General features: G+C 44.6%; 1 protein-coding gene across 1 annotated transcript in view; it reads right to left on the bottom strand.

The window, feature by feature from the left end:
• PID1 (phosphotyrosine interaction domain containing 1) overlaps positions 1 to 14,495 on the bottom strand; it is a 219,926-nt gene extending 205,431 nt beyond the window's left edge. Inside the window, exon 1 of the mRNA XM_037850186.1 lies at positions 14,165 to 14,495. Coding sequence (XP_037706114.1) covers positions 14,165 to 14,194 — 30 coding nt within the window. The 5' untranslated portion in view covers positions 14,195 to 14,495. The remainder of the gene's footprint in view (positions 1 to 14,164) is intronic.
• Positions 14,496 to 16,446: the final 1,951 nt, after the last annotated feature.

Consider the following 16,446-nt stretch of genomic DNA (forward strand, 5'->3'; position numbering starts at 1 on the left):
TGAAATGCATTCTATTTAAAACTACTCTCTACCCTCTAATTCCCTCCCCCCTTTATTTGGAAGTGAGTTGTTCCAATGTTTGGCGGTAAAAAGTCCCTCATAACAATGAGAAAATTTCATTGCCTGGCCCTGGATACATAGGAAACAGTAATCAGCACTTGGTTACCAGGAGGGAAGGCCTCCCACTTCTCCTGGAAGTCCTCCCATGGACTCTAGGTTAGGAGAATTCAGCAGACACTGACCAGCTTCCGGTGCCCAGGAAAGAAGGGGCAACCGGGTCTCCCCACTCAAATCACCCGAGGTCCAGGACCGAGAAGCCGGAGGAATGGGCTTCCAGGCCCCTGAAGATGGGCAATCAGAGCACAGGATGGGACTAAATGAAGGAGCGTTTTAAAAGTCTTCCGCACCAGCGCAAGGGGTTAATAATAGGGTAGTATGCGGGAATCCTGTAGTTTATGCCTGATTGTCCTGTAAACCCACAACTGCTCTAATAAAGAGATTTAAAAAAAAATTAGTTACAAAATCATTTATGGCCTTGGCCTCTCTAAGATCAAGTACCTGGCCCTGACTCCAGCACCATGTGAACTTGGGAGTCAGTTTTCCCGTCAGCCGGATGAAGGAACTGACCTAGATTGGGGTCCCGAACTCAACTATCCAGAGTCCAGCAAGTTATGTAAATTCGCGGAACATGCCACATAAGAACGGGGACAAGCTGGAGTCCACCTCCCACCTCAAAGGAGCAGCTGCTGCCTGGCTCCAGCCCACGATCACCGCGCGAGACCCCAGGCCCGGTGTGGCCAGACCCCCATTTTTCAAAAATACCGGGAAGTCCAGAGCTCCTTATAAATCCCTCTAATTTTTAATCCAGGCAACCAATTTTTTAAGTTTTTGGATCACTGTAGGGGCCAAAGAAAACATTTCCACAGGCTAGATCCAAACCTCAGGCCTCCAGTTTGTCAACTTAAATGAATTAAATTCTGTATGGACACCCCTGTGCTGGGGGATGCTGCTTTACAAAGGGGCCGGGGACATCTTCTTCCCTCACTTGGAGATTCCAGTGCACTGTCATATCAAGGCTAGGAGAATCCTGCTGTAAATAAACAAAATCTGTATGCTTCACCTAGCACTTCTCAAACTTATTCAAAGACTCAACCCTTTATGGCAAGTCTTTTATGAAGAGTTCATTGAACTTGCACCCTATAGCGTACATTGTGGGACACACCAAACCTCTGTTATCTGCCCAGCTCTAAATTCTATGCTTCTATTTCTAGTTTACCCTTTAATGTAAGGTAAGTCAAAAAAATGAATATTTACTGACTCCTTCTGATATGCCAGAAGTCAAGCTAAGTTTTTTTTTTATTCCGTATCTCAATTAATATTCACAACCATATGAGCTTAAGTTGGGAAAATATAAATTAAAGCTGAGAAAACGCAAATCAGAGCTCCTGAGGAACCACTAATATGTGAAGCAGCCAAGACTTGCACCCATCTGTGCCTGATTAAAAACCCCAAGGTCTTTCCACTCTCCCCCAGTTTGTATGGGCTGCTTGTGGCCTGAACTTCAGCTGTGAAAAGTATTCTCTTCACCTCCCATTTCCCCAAAGCATGTACCCCAACCCCATGAATTTGGATCAGCTTTTATTTTCCCTCAAAATTCCCAAGCTCTTCATCAGAAGGACAGGGTTTTCCCAGCAGAGCCAGATACCCCACCAAAGCATTCGGTACCACTCGGCAGGTGTGAGTGTGGGACAGCTTGGCTCAAAGTAATCACAGAGCGATAGCTAACTGTGTTTAATACTGGATGGCTGGCTTTTGTGGAGCACATGGCCAGGGGCAGTGCTAACTGCCCGGCTGGACCCCGCTCTCTCTCCGGCCTGTCTCCTTCCTCCCTCCCATTGCTTCCTTTTTCTCTGTCTGCACATCCTCAGACCCTGTCAGCTCCCCAGCAGCCCCTCTTCCTGACTTTCTCACCCATTTTCTGCCAATCTACTTCACTTCCTTCCTTCACCCCCAAAGTGAATATAATTAGGAAGAGAAGTGTAGCATTTTACTTGCCATTTAGGGGTGACCACACATCCTGGTTTGCCAGGAGACCCTCGCTTGATGCCTGCTGTCCCAGCTAATTATTAACAGTGCTCCCATCACCCACAGCAGAGCCTAGATTGGGCAATACGCGAACGGCTCCTTATATATTTATTGAACGAAGTCTCCTATTCCTTGCTCCTTTCCTTTAAAGGAGGATGAACTGAATGCTTCAAGTACTCCTCTATGAGAGGAAAAGTTATTTTTAAACTAAAGTCCTTTTCTCAAGAGATTTTGCCTAAGGGTCAATGGTCATTGATAAAGTTGTCCCATCTGTTCTAAATATTTTAGGTGCCATATTTCTGAGAAAAAGTATTGTCTCACAAGAACTCCAGATCTGATGTCTGATGGGCATGTTACTTCGATCCACACACTACGATCAACTCCCATTATGGTTTTCCATGACACGTTCCCTCTGTGCTTTCTAACACGAGAGGAGGATGGTAAGACAGGGGTCCAGCCCACCACGATCCCTAGAATTCACCCTTTCAACAGCAGCTCCTGCCAGCCCCAGAGCCTGAGCCAGGCACTGGGGTACAGAGCTGAAAAAGGCCTCAGAGGACTGAGCCAGCTGGGACCATCAGATGGAACCCCAACATGCCAGAAGGAACGAGGTGAGAAACAAGGCAGGAAGGATCTGAGCAGGAAAGAAGCTGCACTGCAGAAGGAAGGTTCAACAAAGCACCAGCTTCATCTCTGCCACACTTTGGTCTGGATTTCTTCTCCCGCTCAATCGCCAGCAGTTTCAATAAAATTCTCAGGCAAAGTGGGATAGACAAAAAAACGCCATTTCAAGTATTAATTGAAGAAATGTTTTAAAAGGAGGGAAGAGAAACTTAAGGGGGGGGAAATAGAGTTCTTTATTTAAATTCTTGGATGGAGATTTTCGTTTCCAGTTAAAAGAAAATGAAAGCTGCAGAGAATTCTCAAAAGCTAGAGCAGAAACAATGTTTGTTTGTTTGTTTCCCACCACACCTTGCACTGTGCCTGGCATATAATTACTATTTCACATATACTTTTTTTTTTAACAGATTTATACAGGTATATTTGCATGATTTGCTAAGGGATCACAGTTATGAGGTTTGTGGTTGTTATTATTTTGCATATGGATGTCCACGGTTACACCCATACATCACCATAATCAAGATGGTAAACATATGCATCACCTCCAAAAGATTCCACATCACCCCCAAAAGGCGTCTACTGATCTGCTTTCTATCACTATTGGTTATTTTCCATTTTCTAGAATTGTATATAAATAGAACTATATTGTATATACTTTCTAGACTGATCTCTTCATCCAGACTGTTGTGTGTTTCTATAGTTCTTTCCTTTCCATTGCTGAGCAATATTTCATTGCATGGATACACCACAATTTGTTTTTTTATTCACCTGATGGACACAGAGGTTACCTCCAGCTTTTCTGGCTACTATGTTAAAGCTACTATAACTACTAAAACAAATAAAGTCTTTGTATGGAAATACACTTTTATTCCTCTAGGGTAAATACCTAGGAGTGAAAGGTCTGGGAAATATGACAAGTGTAAACATTGTAAGAAACTGCCAAATTGTTTTTCTGAAGTGACTGTGCCATTTTACATTCCCACCAGCAAGGATGTTCCTTCACATCCTTGCCAACACTCAGTACAGTCTTCTTAATCTTAGCCATTCTGACATTTTTGGAGTGACATCTCATTATGGATTTAATTTGCATTTTACTAATGACAAATGATGTTGAGCATCTTTTCATGTGCTTATTTGTCATCCAGATATCTTCCTTGTTTAAATCATTTGCTCATTTTTTAATCAGGTTGTTCACCTTCTTATTATTGAGTTTTGAGAGCTCTCTCTATCTCAGATACAAGTCATTTATCATATATATGATTTCTAAATATTCTGTCCCAGTCTATGTATTGACTTTTCATTCTCTTGGAAATGCCATTCAATGAGCAAATTTTTTTTTCTTTTTATTTTGATGAAGTCCAATTAATCAAATTATTCTTTTATTGATCATGTTTTGTTGTTCTAAGAAATCTTTGCCTAACCCAAGGAAATTTTCAGAGTAACGGATATGTTCATAATCTTGACTGTAGTGATGTTTTCACAGATGTCTACAAAGTCACAAAGATTTTCTGCTGTTTTTTTCTAGAAGTTTTATAGTTTTGAGTTTTACATTTAGGTCGATGATACATTTTGAGTTAATTTTTGTATATGGTGAGAGGTAGATGTCAAAGGTCTGAGGTTTGTTGTTAGTTGTTATTGTTTTGCATATGGATGTCCAAATTGTTCCGGAATCATTTGTTGAAAAGACTTTTCTCTAGTGAACTATCTTCTTTGCAACTCTGTCAAAATCACAGAAAGTTTTGAGCAAAAGACAGAGCTCTCAAAAAAGGCCCTCAATGACAGTTGCTAAAATTTAAAACATGCGTATCTTTGGTTTAGCAAATCCAACTTGGGGAATCCAGGCTAAAAAACATACAAGAACCAATCAGTATATAAGGCTATACACAGAAACTTACACTGCATTTATAGGGGAAAACAAAAGAACTGCACACAACCCAAATACTTACATATAGGGGCATGATTGAATATGTTACACTCCAGCTCTACCACAAAATTCTAGGCACGCACTAGAAATAATGAACTGAAACTACGCGCATTGACAAGAACAGATCCCATGAAAACATTGTAAAGTGAAAACAAAAAGTTGCAGAGTAATATATGTTGTATTTGTATATTATTTAAATACACGGGAAAAACCTAAGTAAGTGTCTATATGTTTGTGTATGTTTGCAAAAGTCTGGGGAAAGTTGTGTGGAATAACAACCAGACAGACCCCCTGAGTTTCCCTTGCAGGTAGAATTAGGGAATGGAGAAAGGGACAAGATTATGAACTTCTTTACACATCTCTAAACTGTTTGTTTTGTTACAGATATTATATGGTAATTTTTAATCCAGTCAATTATAAAATTGTAGCTGTTAAATGTAGCAGACTCTCCACTCTCTTCCCCTTCCCACGCACTCAATAACAAGAAGATGAGGAGAAATAAAACAGCATTTTAAAATCCGAATTACTCTTCACTCTAAGAAACACAAACAAAAGGGGCAGCTCACCCTTGTTTCTCAAGGATGGAACCGCTTGCATCATGGTGGCTACTGTATAGATAAGAGAAACATCCTCAGGAAAGCAAACACTATGACTCCTAATGATACTTTTTGTCTTAAAAGTGAGTTCCAGAATAGGAACAAATTCTTCACTGGAATAATGTATAAAGTTACCAAGTTGAAAATGAAACAAGATAACCAACCAGATATACATCAGTAGGCAGACAGTCCTGGAGTTGGTATAAAATGTGCCCCTGTTCAACACACAAGTTTTCCCGGGTTGGGAAGAGGCAAACCACAGAGGCCGGCTTCCCAAGGACCCTGCCTAGCCTCTGACAACCTAGACGATTTGGAGAACAAAGTCCCAGTTCTCCTTTGGTCTCAGCCTGTCTGGGAAAAAAAAAGTGTCACTGAAGTCCACTTTAAGTGACAATCTGTCACATCTCAGCCCATAACTTTTAATTACCAAATTTAACTGTCTCTTGAAGTACATTTACCATATTTTCCAGAGCCTGCCCCCCTCCAGCAGGACTGCCCCCCTCCAGCAGGACTGCCGTCTTTTCCTGTGATGTTGACCAGAAGCAGATGAGGGAGGAAGGAGTAGTAGCTTGATTCTTCTTTATTGTCTGTTTTCCTTTTTTTTTCCCAAATCCACAGCAGAAAAATAAATTTACATTCAGAATAAAAAGGACATTCCATTTGGACATATTCATTTTGTTCCAGTAGATGAAACTTGGGCATACAAATAAGAAAGGCCACTAGAAGTACAGTGACATAACACAGACAAAAGACAATGTGATCTCATGAATAAGACATGGAGACCTGGGTTTGAAAATGAATTTCAGTCCCTTAACATCCAGCTAGGTTAGAAATACCAAAATGCAAGACATAATAGAACCAATCAATATATAGGCTTAAACAAATGGGAGGGGGAGGTAGTTTTCTCACATAGGAAAGTTATATGGGAAAAATAGGAGGTAGGTCCAGCAGCAGCTTAATGATGTCATCTGAGATCCAATCCCCTTCCATCTTATCACTCCAGCCTCCTTAGGGGATTGGCTTTTAGCCTGATTGTTGCTTCAGAATCACAAAACAGCTGCTGCAGCAGCAGACATCACATCTATATTCATGAAAGAAAGAAGAGGGATGCGGGACAAGAGGCTATTTCATCAAGAAGCTTCATTTGTTATTCACAAAGGGAAGCCACACCTAGTAGATGTCCTCTTATATATCAATGACTAAAAATTGGTGTCTGAACATGCTCAGGCCAGTTACTGGCCGGGCAGAATAAGATTGTCATGACTGAGCTAGACTGCCCTCCCTGCAATCAAGGTATTATCATCTGCCACCTGATCAAACTCAGAGGGTTGTTGTGAGGAGAAATAAGTGCCAAGAACATAGTAAGTGCTAAGTAAAAGTTGGCTATTATTATTATGTATTATAATAATTACATATTATTATACTATTACTGTTGTTATCACTATGAAACTCTGCAACAAACGGTAGCTAAATATTTCTTGATTTTCTCCATTCAGGGAAGGGAACCTGATTGGAAAATTGAAAGTAACCAATGAAACTCCTGTTAAATGAGAGCTTGCCAGTCAGCACCACCTGAGTTTAAGGCAATATTGCTATTACCCCTGGAACCTTAACCAGAGCCTTCCTCCTTCCCCTGCCCAGTTTGGGCACTAAAGTCACTGAAAATTGTGGCCGGGCTATGTGAACCTTCCATGTGTGGATAATGTGGAGTAACTGTATAGTTAGTGGCTTTAAGAATGGCTTAACTGCCCTCAGATTTGGAGCAAGGCACTCTCAACCCAATGGTATACATGGAAACTCCCTAAGAATAAGCTGCTTTCAGTATGATGTCTTTCATATATTTATAACGTAAAAAAATTAACGCTTCATCTGACCTTGAGACCATCACCCGGCAGAAACTGAAGATGTAATTTATCTTTAAAGGTACATCAACCACAGACCCAGCCCAGGATTCTCCCAGACGCACCCCTCCAAGCAGGGGCCCAAGTACAAAGGGTCCAGGTGTACAGCTTCCCGCTATCACATTGCTCATGAGACAGACATAAAACTGCACCCCCATCCTCTCCATCCCCAGTTGTAAAAGGAATTGCATTTGGTGGATCTCAGCAGTCTACAAATCAAGAGTGAAAGGAGCTTCCTTGGAGTTAAGCACAGATTGAGCCAGACTTACTAAGCCGAACCAGCCAGGGATCTTCATTGCGAACAGAAATGGTAAAAGTTGCGATCACACCAGGAAAGAGAAAAATGTGAAGCTCAACTCTGAATGATAAGGGACAAGATTGTAAGGTCCTCCATGTTAAGAAGTACTCCCTTCTTCTCAGAGATCAGCCCCTGCCTCCCCCCAGCCACCCTCTGCCACTCAGACCCAGCGTGGTACTTGGACCTAGCAGACGTGCAATAAAGATTTGGGGAGAGAAGAAAGTTACTTAGACATGAACTCAGGGCTTTCTGTTCCTGTTGTGCATTGAATTGTGTCCCCCAAAAAAGAAATATTCCAGTCCTATACCCCAGTCCTGTGAATGAAACCCTACTTGGAAATATGATCTTTGAAGATGTTCTTAGTGAAGATGAGGTCATAATGGAGTAGAGTGGATTAGTAGCCCTAATCCAGTATGACTGTTGTCTTTATAATAAGAATAAATTTGGACACAGACAGACAGACAGACAGAGGGGAGAATGCCACATGCTAATGGAAGGCAGAGAACGCCATGGATGGCCAACAAGCCAATGTCAGCAGCCTGGAGAGAAGCATGGAACCAAGTCTTCCCTACAGTCTTCAGAGGAAGCCAGGCCCAGCCGAGACCTTAGCTTTGACTTCCAGGCTCCAGAACTGTTTTAAGCCACCCAGTTGACACTACTTTGTTATGGCAGTCCCAGGAAACTCAGTCGGTTCCCAAAGTGACCAGCCCTGACAGTAATAAGCAGAAGTGCTTCTGTTTATTGAGCATCTATTGTATAACAAAATCTCTGCGAAGCAGATCTTCCCATTTCATAGATAGGGAAACCAAGGCTCAGAGAAATCACAAAACTCAGCCAAATCACTGCTAATAAGTGGCCAAGTCAAATTACTTAGAAGGAGAGAGATTTTGCTTCTTTTTAGTTGTTTTTACACAAAATGATTCCTAATATTATTCAGGAAACAAGCTTCCTAAGAAAGTCTTTATGGAACCTCCACGGCCGAAGAGAGACCTCAGTCACAACATACGAGGACAAGGGACCCTGAATTGCCCCACATGGCAAAGAAGACCTCGTCAAGGTGAGGCAGGCACGTGGCATCGGCATTAAGTGGAAGAGCTCACTGAAACTTTGGGAACATTGAAACATGCCAAAGACACACAGCAAGTCTGTGCCTTTGCCCTGTCACCTCCTTTTTCCAGGTCGTGGGCTGAGGAGCTGAACCTGGCGAATACTCTGATGCTTTATCACTGGTTTGCAGCTAAATGGAGATAAAAATTTTTTTTGTAAATTTTAAAACGAGAGTAGACTAATTCCACTAGACTTTAGGGAGGCCTTTGGACAAACATCTCAGCTATTTCTTTTGGTTCTACTTACATAAAGCCACCATTTAGATTGGTGCCCAAGGGTGGCTGAAAGAAGCACACTGCAGTCATTGAGTTTTCCTGGACTCGTTTTATTTGCTAACCACTAATAAGTCCCTGAACTGCTGCTATTTGTGGAGTAAAATACCCCAGTGGAGGCCTGATCTTGATCAGCCTTGGGGCTGTCGATTCCCAACTCTTCCAAGGTCTCCTCAAGGGCTAACTGCCAGGGTAGAAGGGAGACAGTGGCAATGAAAAGGGGGAGGAGAGGGCTAATCTAGAACATCAAACAAAATGCAAAAATTGCCTAACCCCAAAGATAACCCAGTACAGTCAACATTAAACAGCCCCATGAGGCAATGGGTAACCAAGAGGCAGAAAGTTTTTCTTCAATGCTAGGATTTTGCAAATCACTTAATAGTGATTTTGCTGACAAACTTGGAGAAAGGCCCAATGACGGAAGATGGCATTGTACTTCGGGGAATGACTCAGGACTGAAATTAATAACTCCATGCTTTCTTTATGAATGACAGGGTCCACTGGCTTTGTGCTCACTCAACTACAAGGGGAGAAAACGACCATGAACTAGAATCGGTTTCATGAGAAAATGGCGCCTCTCTAAGACTGGCTATCGCTGATTTCTAAGCAATTGCTCTGAAACTCTCCAACTTCCTCCCTCCTGTCCCCTATTTTTTTATTTAAACTGCATACATGATCAACCTTGATTATCAGCCTTCAAGGTCTCTAGTTTGGAAAATGCCATGCACTCCAGTTGGAAAGACTCTTAAATAGCACTTGAGAATTTCAGCTTAAGTATAACAGAGCAGTTTATTTCCCCCAGAAATTTTGGACCACCAAAAACAGTCAGGATAGCCCTTGGTCAACAGATTCAGGCACACTGCTCCAACAAGAAATAAGAAAGCAGGCTCTCCAAGCCAAGGACTCCACTATGTTTCTAATTCTATTTATTGGTATCAACTGTACCAACATGTGCATAGCATTTTGCGTCATACTTTATCTTATCTTTCTGCACCACAGTAAAGTGGTTAAGATGTAAGATCTGGAGCCAAACCACCTGGCGCAAATTCCAACCCAATTTCCAGCTGTATGATCCTAGCCAAATTATTTAACCTCTCAGAGCTTCAGTCTCTTTATCTATAAAATGGGGATAAAAGTGGTTGTGGGAGATAACTGAGCTAAATAATCCAAGCACATACCACACACGCAGTGCACGCTTAATGAAAGCAGCCTGTTCACTTTGTCTCATTCACCTTGTTCTACCTTCCTTTGGTCATGCTGATCTGCATGGAAAAGGACCAGATTTTCCCAAATTTTCTCTCTGCCCAATGGACTAGAACAAATGGTCTCCAGAAGATGTTTTAAAAGGTTCTATAGACTCACTTCTCAGGGGAAAGTGAAGTGGTATAATAACACAGAGATAAACATAGAACCATCCATACCCCAAGTCAAGGCAAGATCTACCACATATGATAAGGCAAAGGGAAAAATAATACTTTCACCTCCTAAATACCCAATACTTTACCTAAAAAGGAAAAACTTTTTCAGCCAGAAGTTTAACAAGAATCCAAAAGAAAGATTTTTCAGGAATCTAGTTTTCTCTCTAGCGTTCCTCTTTTCACTCACTTTTGGATGCACTAATGAACAGCAATTGGCCAAAAGGAGAGTGAAAAAGGAAGTGGCAGGAGAGAAAAAAATGGTCCAGATGAGACACTGATATTCAGATTTACGGATAAAAGCTCTGTATTTTCTGGATGAGGTGTGGGGAAATTTTAATCTCAAGGGATGCAGGCAAATGATTAAATTGGCATTTTTACAAAATATTTCATGAGAAGATAGTTACACACAGACTCCACAGCTAGAGTTTGCTAGAACTTGTTTCTCATACTTTTTCTGCTCTCATATTCCACTCCATCTTGTAATAACTATTCCACAGAAAAGGATGTGCTGGACTTCTTTGTTTGGAACTCAGTCTCCATTCATCTTGCTCTGGCTCTGGCTCTTCTCCTTTTCTGGTCTCCAGAAAAATCTAGCTGGTAGTTCCCTGAAGATATCATGGTTCCTGATGGCTAAGTCTGCCCATACTCCTTCGTGAATGGGTCTGTCAGTTCTAAGGGAATCACCCAGCCCAATAATTAAGACAAACCCATGCACATTTTAAAACACCAAGGCCAGAAGTAATCTCTCATCTCTATGTTAGAAAACCAGTACGTAGTCTTTTTCAACGAAAAAGTCTCCTTTACTTTTCTGAGAAGAGCCTGTTTCAAATCTGCTTCTTTAAAAATTTTAACTCTCTTGAGCCCCTGTAAGGGAAGAAAAAAAGTTCACTGTGTAGAGGGGAAGGTGAAAAGAGCAGAATTCATATTTATTCATTTTAAAAAGATGGGTTGCTAATTTAAACCTTCACGTCCCTTTTCGTCCTATTATATTTTTAATGGCTGAAACTCCCGGAGCGGGCTCGAATGGGATATAACAGAAGTTTTAACATTCAAGGGAGCAGATGAACTTGCTGCGGTTCCTGCAACTGAATGAGAAATTACCCAGCTCAGCCCTGCCTGGGGCCACAGGTCCCTCTGCCTGTGCAGGATTTGGGTCACAGCTAAATGTTAAATCAGGAAATATGAGCATCATTTTGTTTGGCAAGTAAGTGGATAATGATAATGATAATCCAACCTGATCAACAAGTCCACTGCCTGAGCAAAGGGGCCGGCTGCTGGACTTGGCATTAGGTGGAGTGCAGCTGTCTGGTCTACCCAAATTTCTGCAACTGCTCCATCAAATCAGCATCATCTGGTAGGAACTAATAAAGTAAATTAAGAAAAGATGTAGTTCTTTTCTCTCCTCCCCTCTTTTGTTTCTAGATATTTGTATAGGAAATTGACTCCTCGGTCCTATTAGGAAGCTCTTCAAATATTTCCTGAGAGTGTATTCTTCACCCCAGCTCATATGAATTATGGAGTTTGTATTAAAAATTAATGAGCAAAAAATTAATGAGGTTGTTTGAAAAGGTTAAAAAGATTTTTCAAAGGAGGGTGGGCCCTACACTTTGTTAAAGAGCTGGGCTCAGAATTTCCCCATCGAACACAATTTTCATTGCCATTTCTATGCCAGTGAAATCTGGAATGGGAAAGCATCTCACTCACTCAGAAGCACTGGAAAGGAAAGGGATGTTTCTATATGATGGTGCCTTGAGAGCAAAAAGGCGAAGAAAATATTCCATTCAGCAAACAGAAACTGTGACAAAGGTAACCACAAAGAATGTAAATAAAATATTACTACAGGCAGCTCACTCACCGCCTCACCCCCAACAACTCCCTCTGCCAGAAGCAAAAAGTAAAAACACAAAAATTGTGTGTTTTAAATAGTGGAGCAGCTATTGGAGAAAAGGAGTACGAAGAAGGCTTTTCTCCATTTGGCTCATTTTATAGTCACGACACTTGCAACATACTTTTAAAAGAGAACCAGTCCCTTTAGCAATTTAAATTTGGGGATCATGAAGTGGAGCCTGGTATTGGTCAGTGGCTTTCAACAGTGACACAAGCAGGTTCTTAAACAGTGATAAGCCCTGTTTAGCTGAGCTTTCAAAAGCCTACAACCCAGGCTCTTTCAACATTACACCTCAAAATAAAAAAAAAAAAAATGCATTGCATAGGAGAACTGTAATTAGGGAGCCATGCCAAACTGCACATGTATACATTTCACAGAAGAGAAAGGAGACATCTCTAGTAAGGAACAATCTCCACGCAGAACACAAGCCAGAGCTCCCCCCACCCACCCCCCTGCCAAGTGTCATGTGCTCTGCAGCGCCCAGGAGTCCCTAAGTGAAACAGGCTGGGTGGGAATAACTTCAAGAGACAAAAATTCACAAACTCTTCAGAGGCACGCTCAACGGGCCATGAAAGAGACTAAAGGAATTCTGGCCACAACTTCCAACTCCAGGCACTGGGAGGGGAAACCCTTCACTTCCCCCGCAGCCCCTAGCCCTCTGCTCCTCCCCTCTTTACAAGAGAATCTGAATCCAGGCCTTGAACGGAAGGAGGAATTCAAAAGCACTACTGGTAACTGGTGGGAATGCCAAAATACACGTTTCCATCGCCTTTTGAGGATCATTCAGAGCCCAATATTGATTTCCCCTTCTTAGGATTGAGGAGGGGGGTAAGCCAGTCACCCACCTCCCCACTCCAAGGCAAAAGGTCCATTTCCTTGTCTTTTCTGTTTGAGACCTGGAGGATTGGCCTCTGTACATGTGAAGCCACAAACCACGGATCCAGGGAGCCTTGGAAAGGAGCTGTGCTGCAAATGTTTCTGCCAAATGCAATGCCCTCCACTGGTTAATCCCGAGTAGGAGGACTCACAGGTACAGGCTGGCCTTTTCCAGCATCTGCGGGAGAGGCTGTGTTTGCAGCTTTGAATTTTCATTGAAAAGCCTCTCAAGCCCGCCAAGCTTCACCTGCAGTCCTGCCTCTTCAGACTCAGCCTCCCAGGGTGCTGTGTTTTACCACTTAAACACTTCTTCAAAGTTTACTATGCAACAATGTAGCTCTGAGCCTGCCAAAAGTTTAACTGCAGGATTCAGTGAATTTTATCTGGCCAAGTAGCTGCCCTCCCTCTAGAGGATTTGTTTTTTTACAAGCAAAAGGCAGTCAACAAACCCTGAAGTCAGCTGGATCCTGGGGGACCCCAAGTGTCACTGAAGATGACCCTCTTTCTCTCTTTGACCCCCCTTTCATCTCCTTAGCTTCAGAATCCAAATCAAAGGCAGTGAGTATCCTTTGGCATGTCTAGAGGTAGCAGTGAAAAACTTTTGAAGGAATGGCCTGGGAGATAACTATCACTGACTGAACCTAACTTTTGATTTTCAAATATAGGGGGAGCTAGCTAGGGCTCTGGGAGATGAAGAGAGAAAGCCAAAGAAGAGGGGGGGAAAAGTAGCATACCATGACCAAGCCAAACCAAGCCTGATATTTCCAAATTATACTGGCAAAAGGATGCTTTCACAAGTCATTTGTTCTGTCTGTCCTGGAAACAAAAAGGAAAGATAAAAAAAATCTGGACTCAAAAACCCTAAACCTAAAGTAGTAAATTGCGTCTAAAATCAGCAATCTAAAATTGCAGATCAGAAAGTCCAGTATTATATGTACTGTCACGCACACAAGTCCCCCTGAGCAAAAGTTGTAGCACCCGAAGCCAGGCCTTGGTTAATTCCATCACCCCTCACCACCGCCGGGTGCCCGGCGCGCGATTCAGCTGACAGCATCCTGTTCCCATCGAGGCATCCTACCCGTTCGCTTTGGGCAAATCCCTGCAAGTGGCGCCTTCTCAATTCCTCCGGCCCGGGCACCTCCTCCAGGCTGGCCCCCGGCCGCCAGGGCGCCCCTTACCTGCAGGCGCTCAGTGGCTGGCTGCCACATCTTCCAGCCGCGGGGTTTGGCAGAGGAGACTCTGGCGAGACCGTCGATTGCGCCGGGGGGCGAGGGACTGCGGTCCCGCTTTACATCTGGGGTCGCTGCTCGCGGGACGTGCGTCTTGGCGCCGGCGACCGCCGCCGGGTGGGCGCAGGAGGCTGAGAGCGGGAGAAGGCGGCGCGGCGCTTGGCTGCCGGCAACTTGTGGGCACGGCGGCGCGCCTCTGTCCTGGCGCAGCTGCCGCGGACTGCGCAGCTCCGCCCGGGCCCCGCGAGCGCACGGCGGCGGTGGCGGCCGCTCCCTCCTCCCCCGCCGCCGCCGCCCGGACCTGCGCGCTCTGAGCATGCCCGGGGCGGCCCCCAAATCCTGGCGAGGGGAGGGTGGGGAGGCCGCCACCGCCTGCCCTGAGCCCCGCGGGAGCCCAGGCTGGGATGGGGGCTGGTAAAGGGAACGCACCGGCTGGGTGCGGAGGGAAAGACCTGAAGAGCGGGGGGGCGTCCTGCTCAAGAAAGTGTAGCCCCCGAGTGCCCCTGGCTTCCATCCCGCGGGCATCTCTGGATGTGAGCGCCTGTGACCTGCCTGGCGCTGTGCTGGGTGCCCTTGAAAGGCTCTCGGGCCAGCGGGTAAGAGACTGCCATTCAGTCTTCCTGCTCCAGTTAACTGAGCACCTATTACGTTCCAGATCCAGTGCTGGCTTCTGAGGATACAGCAGTGCAGAGTGGAAGACAAAATGTTCCTCCTCTCCTGGGCTTACATTCTAGTCCGGGCGGACAGTCAAGGACCAGAAAACACATGAACGGCTACTATGACAGGTGGTGATTAATGTTGGGAAGAAAATAAAACGGGCTGATGTACTAGGATCAGGGTAGTGAACTTCGTGGATAGGGGGGTTGGGAAAGTCTCGATTGAGGCCTTAAAGATAAGAGGGAGGGAAATGGTTTTGGTGACATGCTGGACAGAGAACTGGGGAGCTTACATGTGGGCAAGAAGGCTGGTGGCAAGATGACCCATCATTCATTCATCCTGAGATCTGCCAGGCGCTGGGAGAAGTTCTGAGAACCCAAAAGAAAGCCCAGGGCCATCCTGGAGGTTCACAGGCTAGCCTCCTTCCCCCCGTATGGATTATTGTTATTCCCATGGTGTGGTTGAAACAGCTGAAGCTGGTTGAGCTGAGGTCACTTGCCCAGGTGACACAGACAGTGAGTGTCCTAGTGAGTTCCCACCCTGATGGCTTTAAGGCCGGAGTTCTTGCCAGACTCCCCGAGCTGCAGTGACCTTGCAACCAGTGGAGAGAGCTGGTGCAGGAAGAGGATGCTAAACTGAGTCTGGGGGTGGCTGGTGAAGCATGTGGGAGGAGACCATGGTGGGCACTGCCCACCAGACAGAGGGAATAGACAGGTGGAGAGAGCACCTTGTATGTGGGGAGTAAATGGCTGGGGAGCGGAGCAGTAGAAGGGTCCTCTGGGACATCTGGTCTTGAGACCTGCCCAGCCTGGGTCCTGAGCTACATGGGTACTAGCAACATAAACACCACATGTCGGGAGGATGGGCCCCTTTCTGTGTCCCGCATGGGCTGAGTGATTTCCAGATATCAGAGCACTCCAGATGCCAGCCATTAGCTTGTCTGAGCCTCCCAGAAAGAAGCTCTCAGAGGGACACAAACCCTATTTCCCAAGGCTTGGGGAGCACAAGGTTTCACAGTCATACTGAGGGGAGTCACAGTGGCGGTTCAACCGCAGGCTCCGGCCCCAGCAGCCCAGAGCTCTCCCCCAAGCCTCCAGGTGGCTCCTTTGGAACCCCTTGATGCCACGGCTGCTGCCCCAGGAGCCTCTGACAAAGCCGAAGACCTGCTGCTGATGGGCTGATCTCTGCCCACCAGGATGTCCTCAGGACCTTCCCACTGCTGCCTGCCGGGAGAAACCCTGTGACTTTCTCTTCTGCCTCCCCAGTCTGTGCTACTTGCTCTGGACCCATCAATAAATCCTGATTTCTGATTAGATGTTGGCGTGTCAACCCTATGTGGCTATTTTCACTTTTCTAGTAACTCATCACTGGAAATGAAGAAAATTTCTGAAGCAAGTATTAGACCTCTCCCAGCCCCCTGAACCTCTTTTCTTGAATCCCTACGTAGGAAAAGATGCACTTCATTACAAAAGTCTAGAAAATCTGAATGTGCATATTAAATCCCTCATGAAGCTAAAACAGGAATATTCGGTTGCCAGGGATGGCTTCAGACTTAAGCTTTGAACCATCCTTAG

The sequence above is a fragment of the Choloepus didactylus genome, chromosome 9 (assembly GCF_015220235.1).
Source record: "Choloepus didactylus isolate mChoDid1 chromosome 9, mChoDid1.pri, whole genome shotgun sequence".
Taxonomy (NCBI): Eukaryota; Metazoa; Chordata; class Mammalia; order Pilosa; family Megalonychidae; genus Choloepus; species Choloepus didactylus.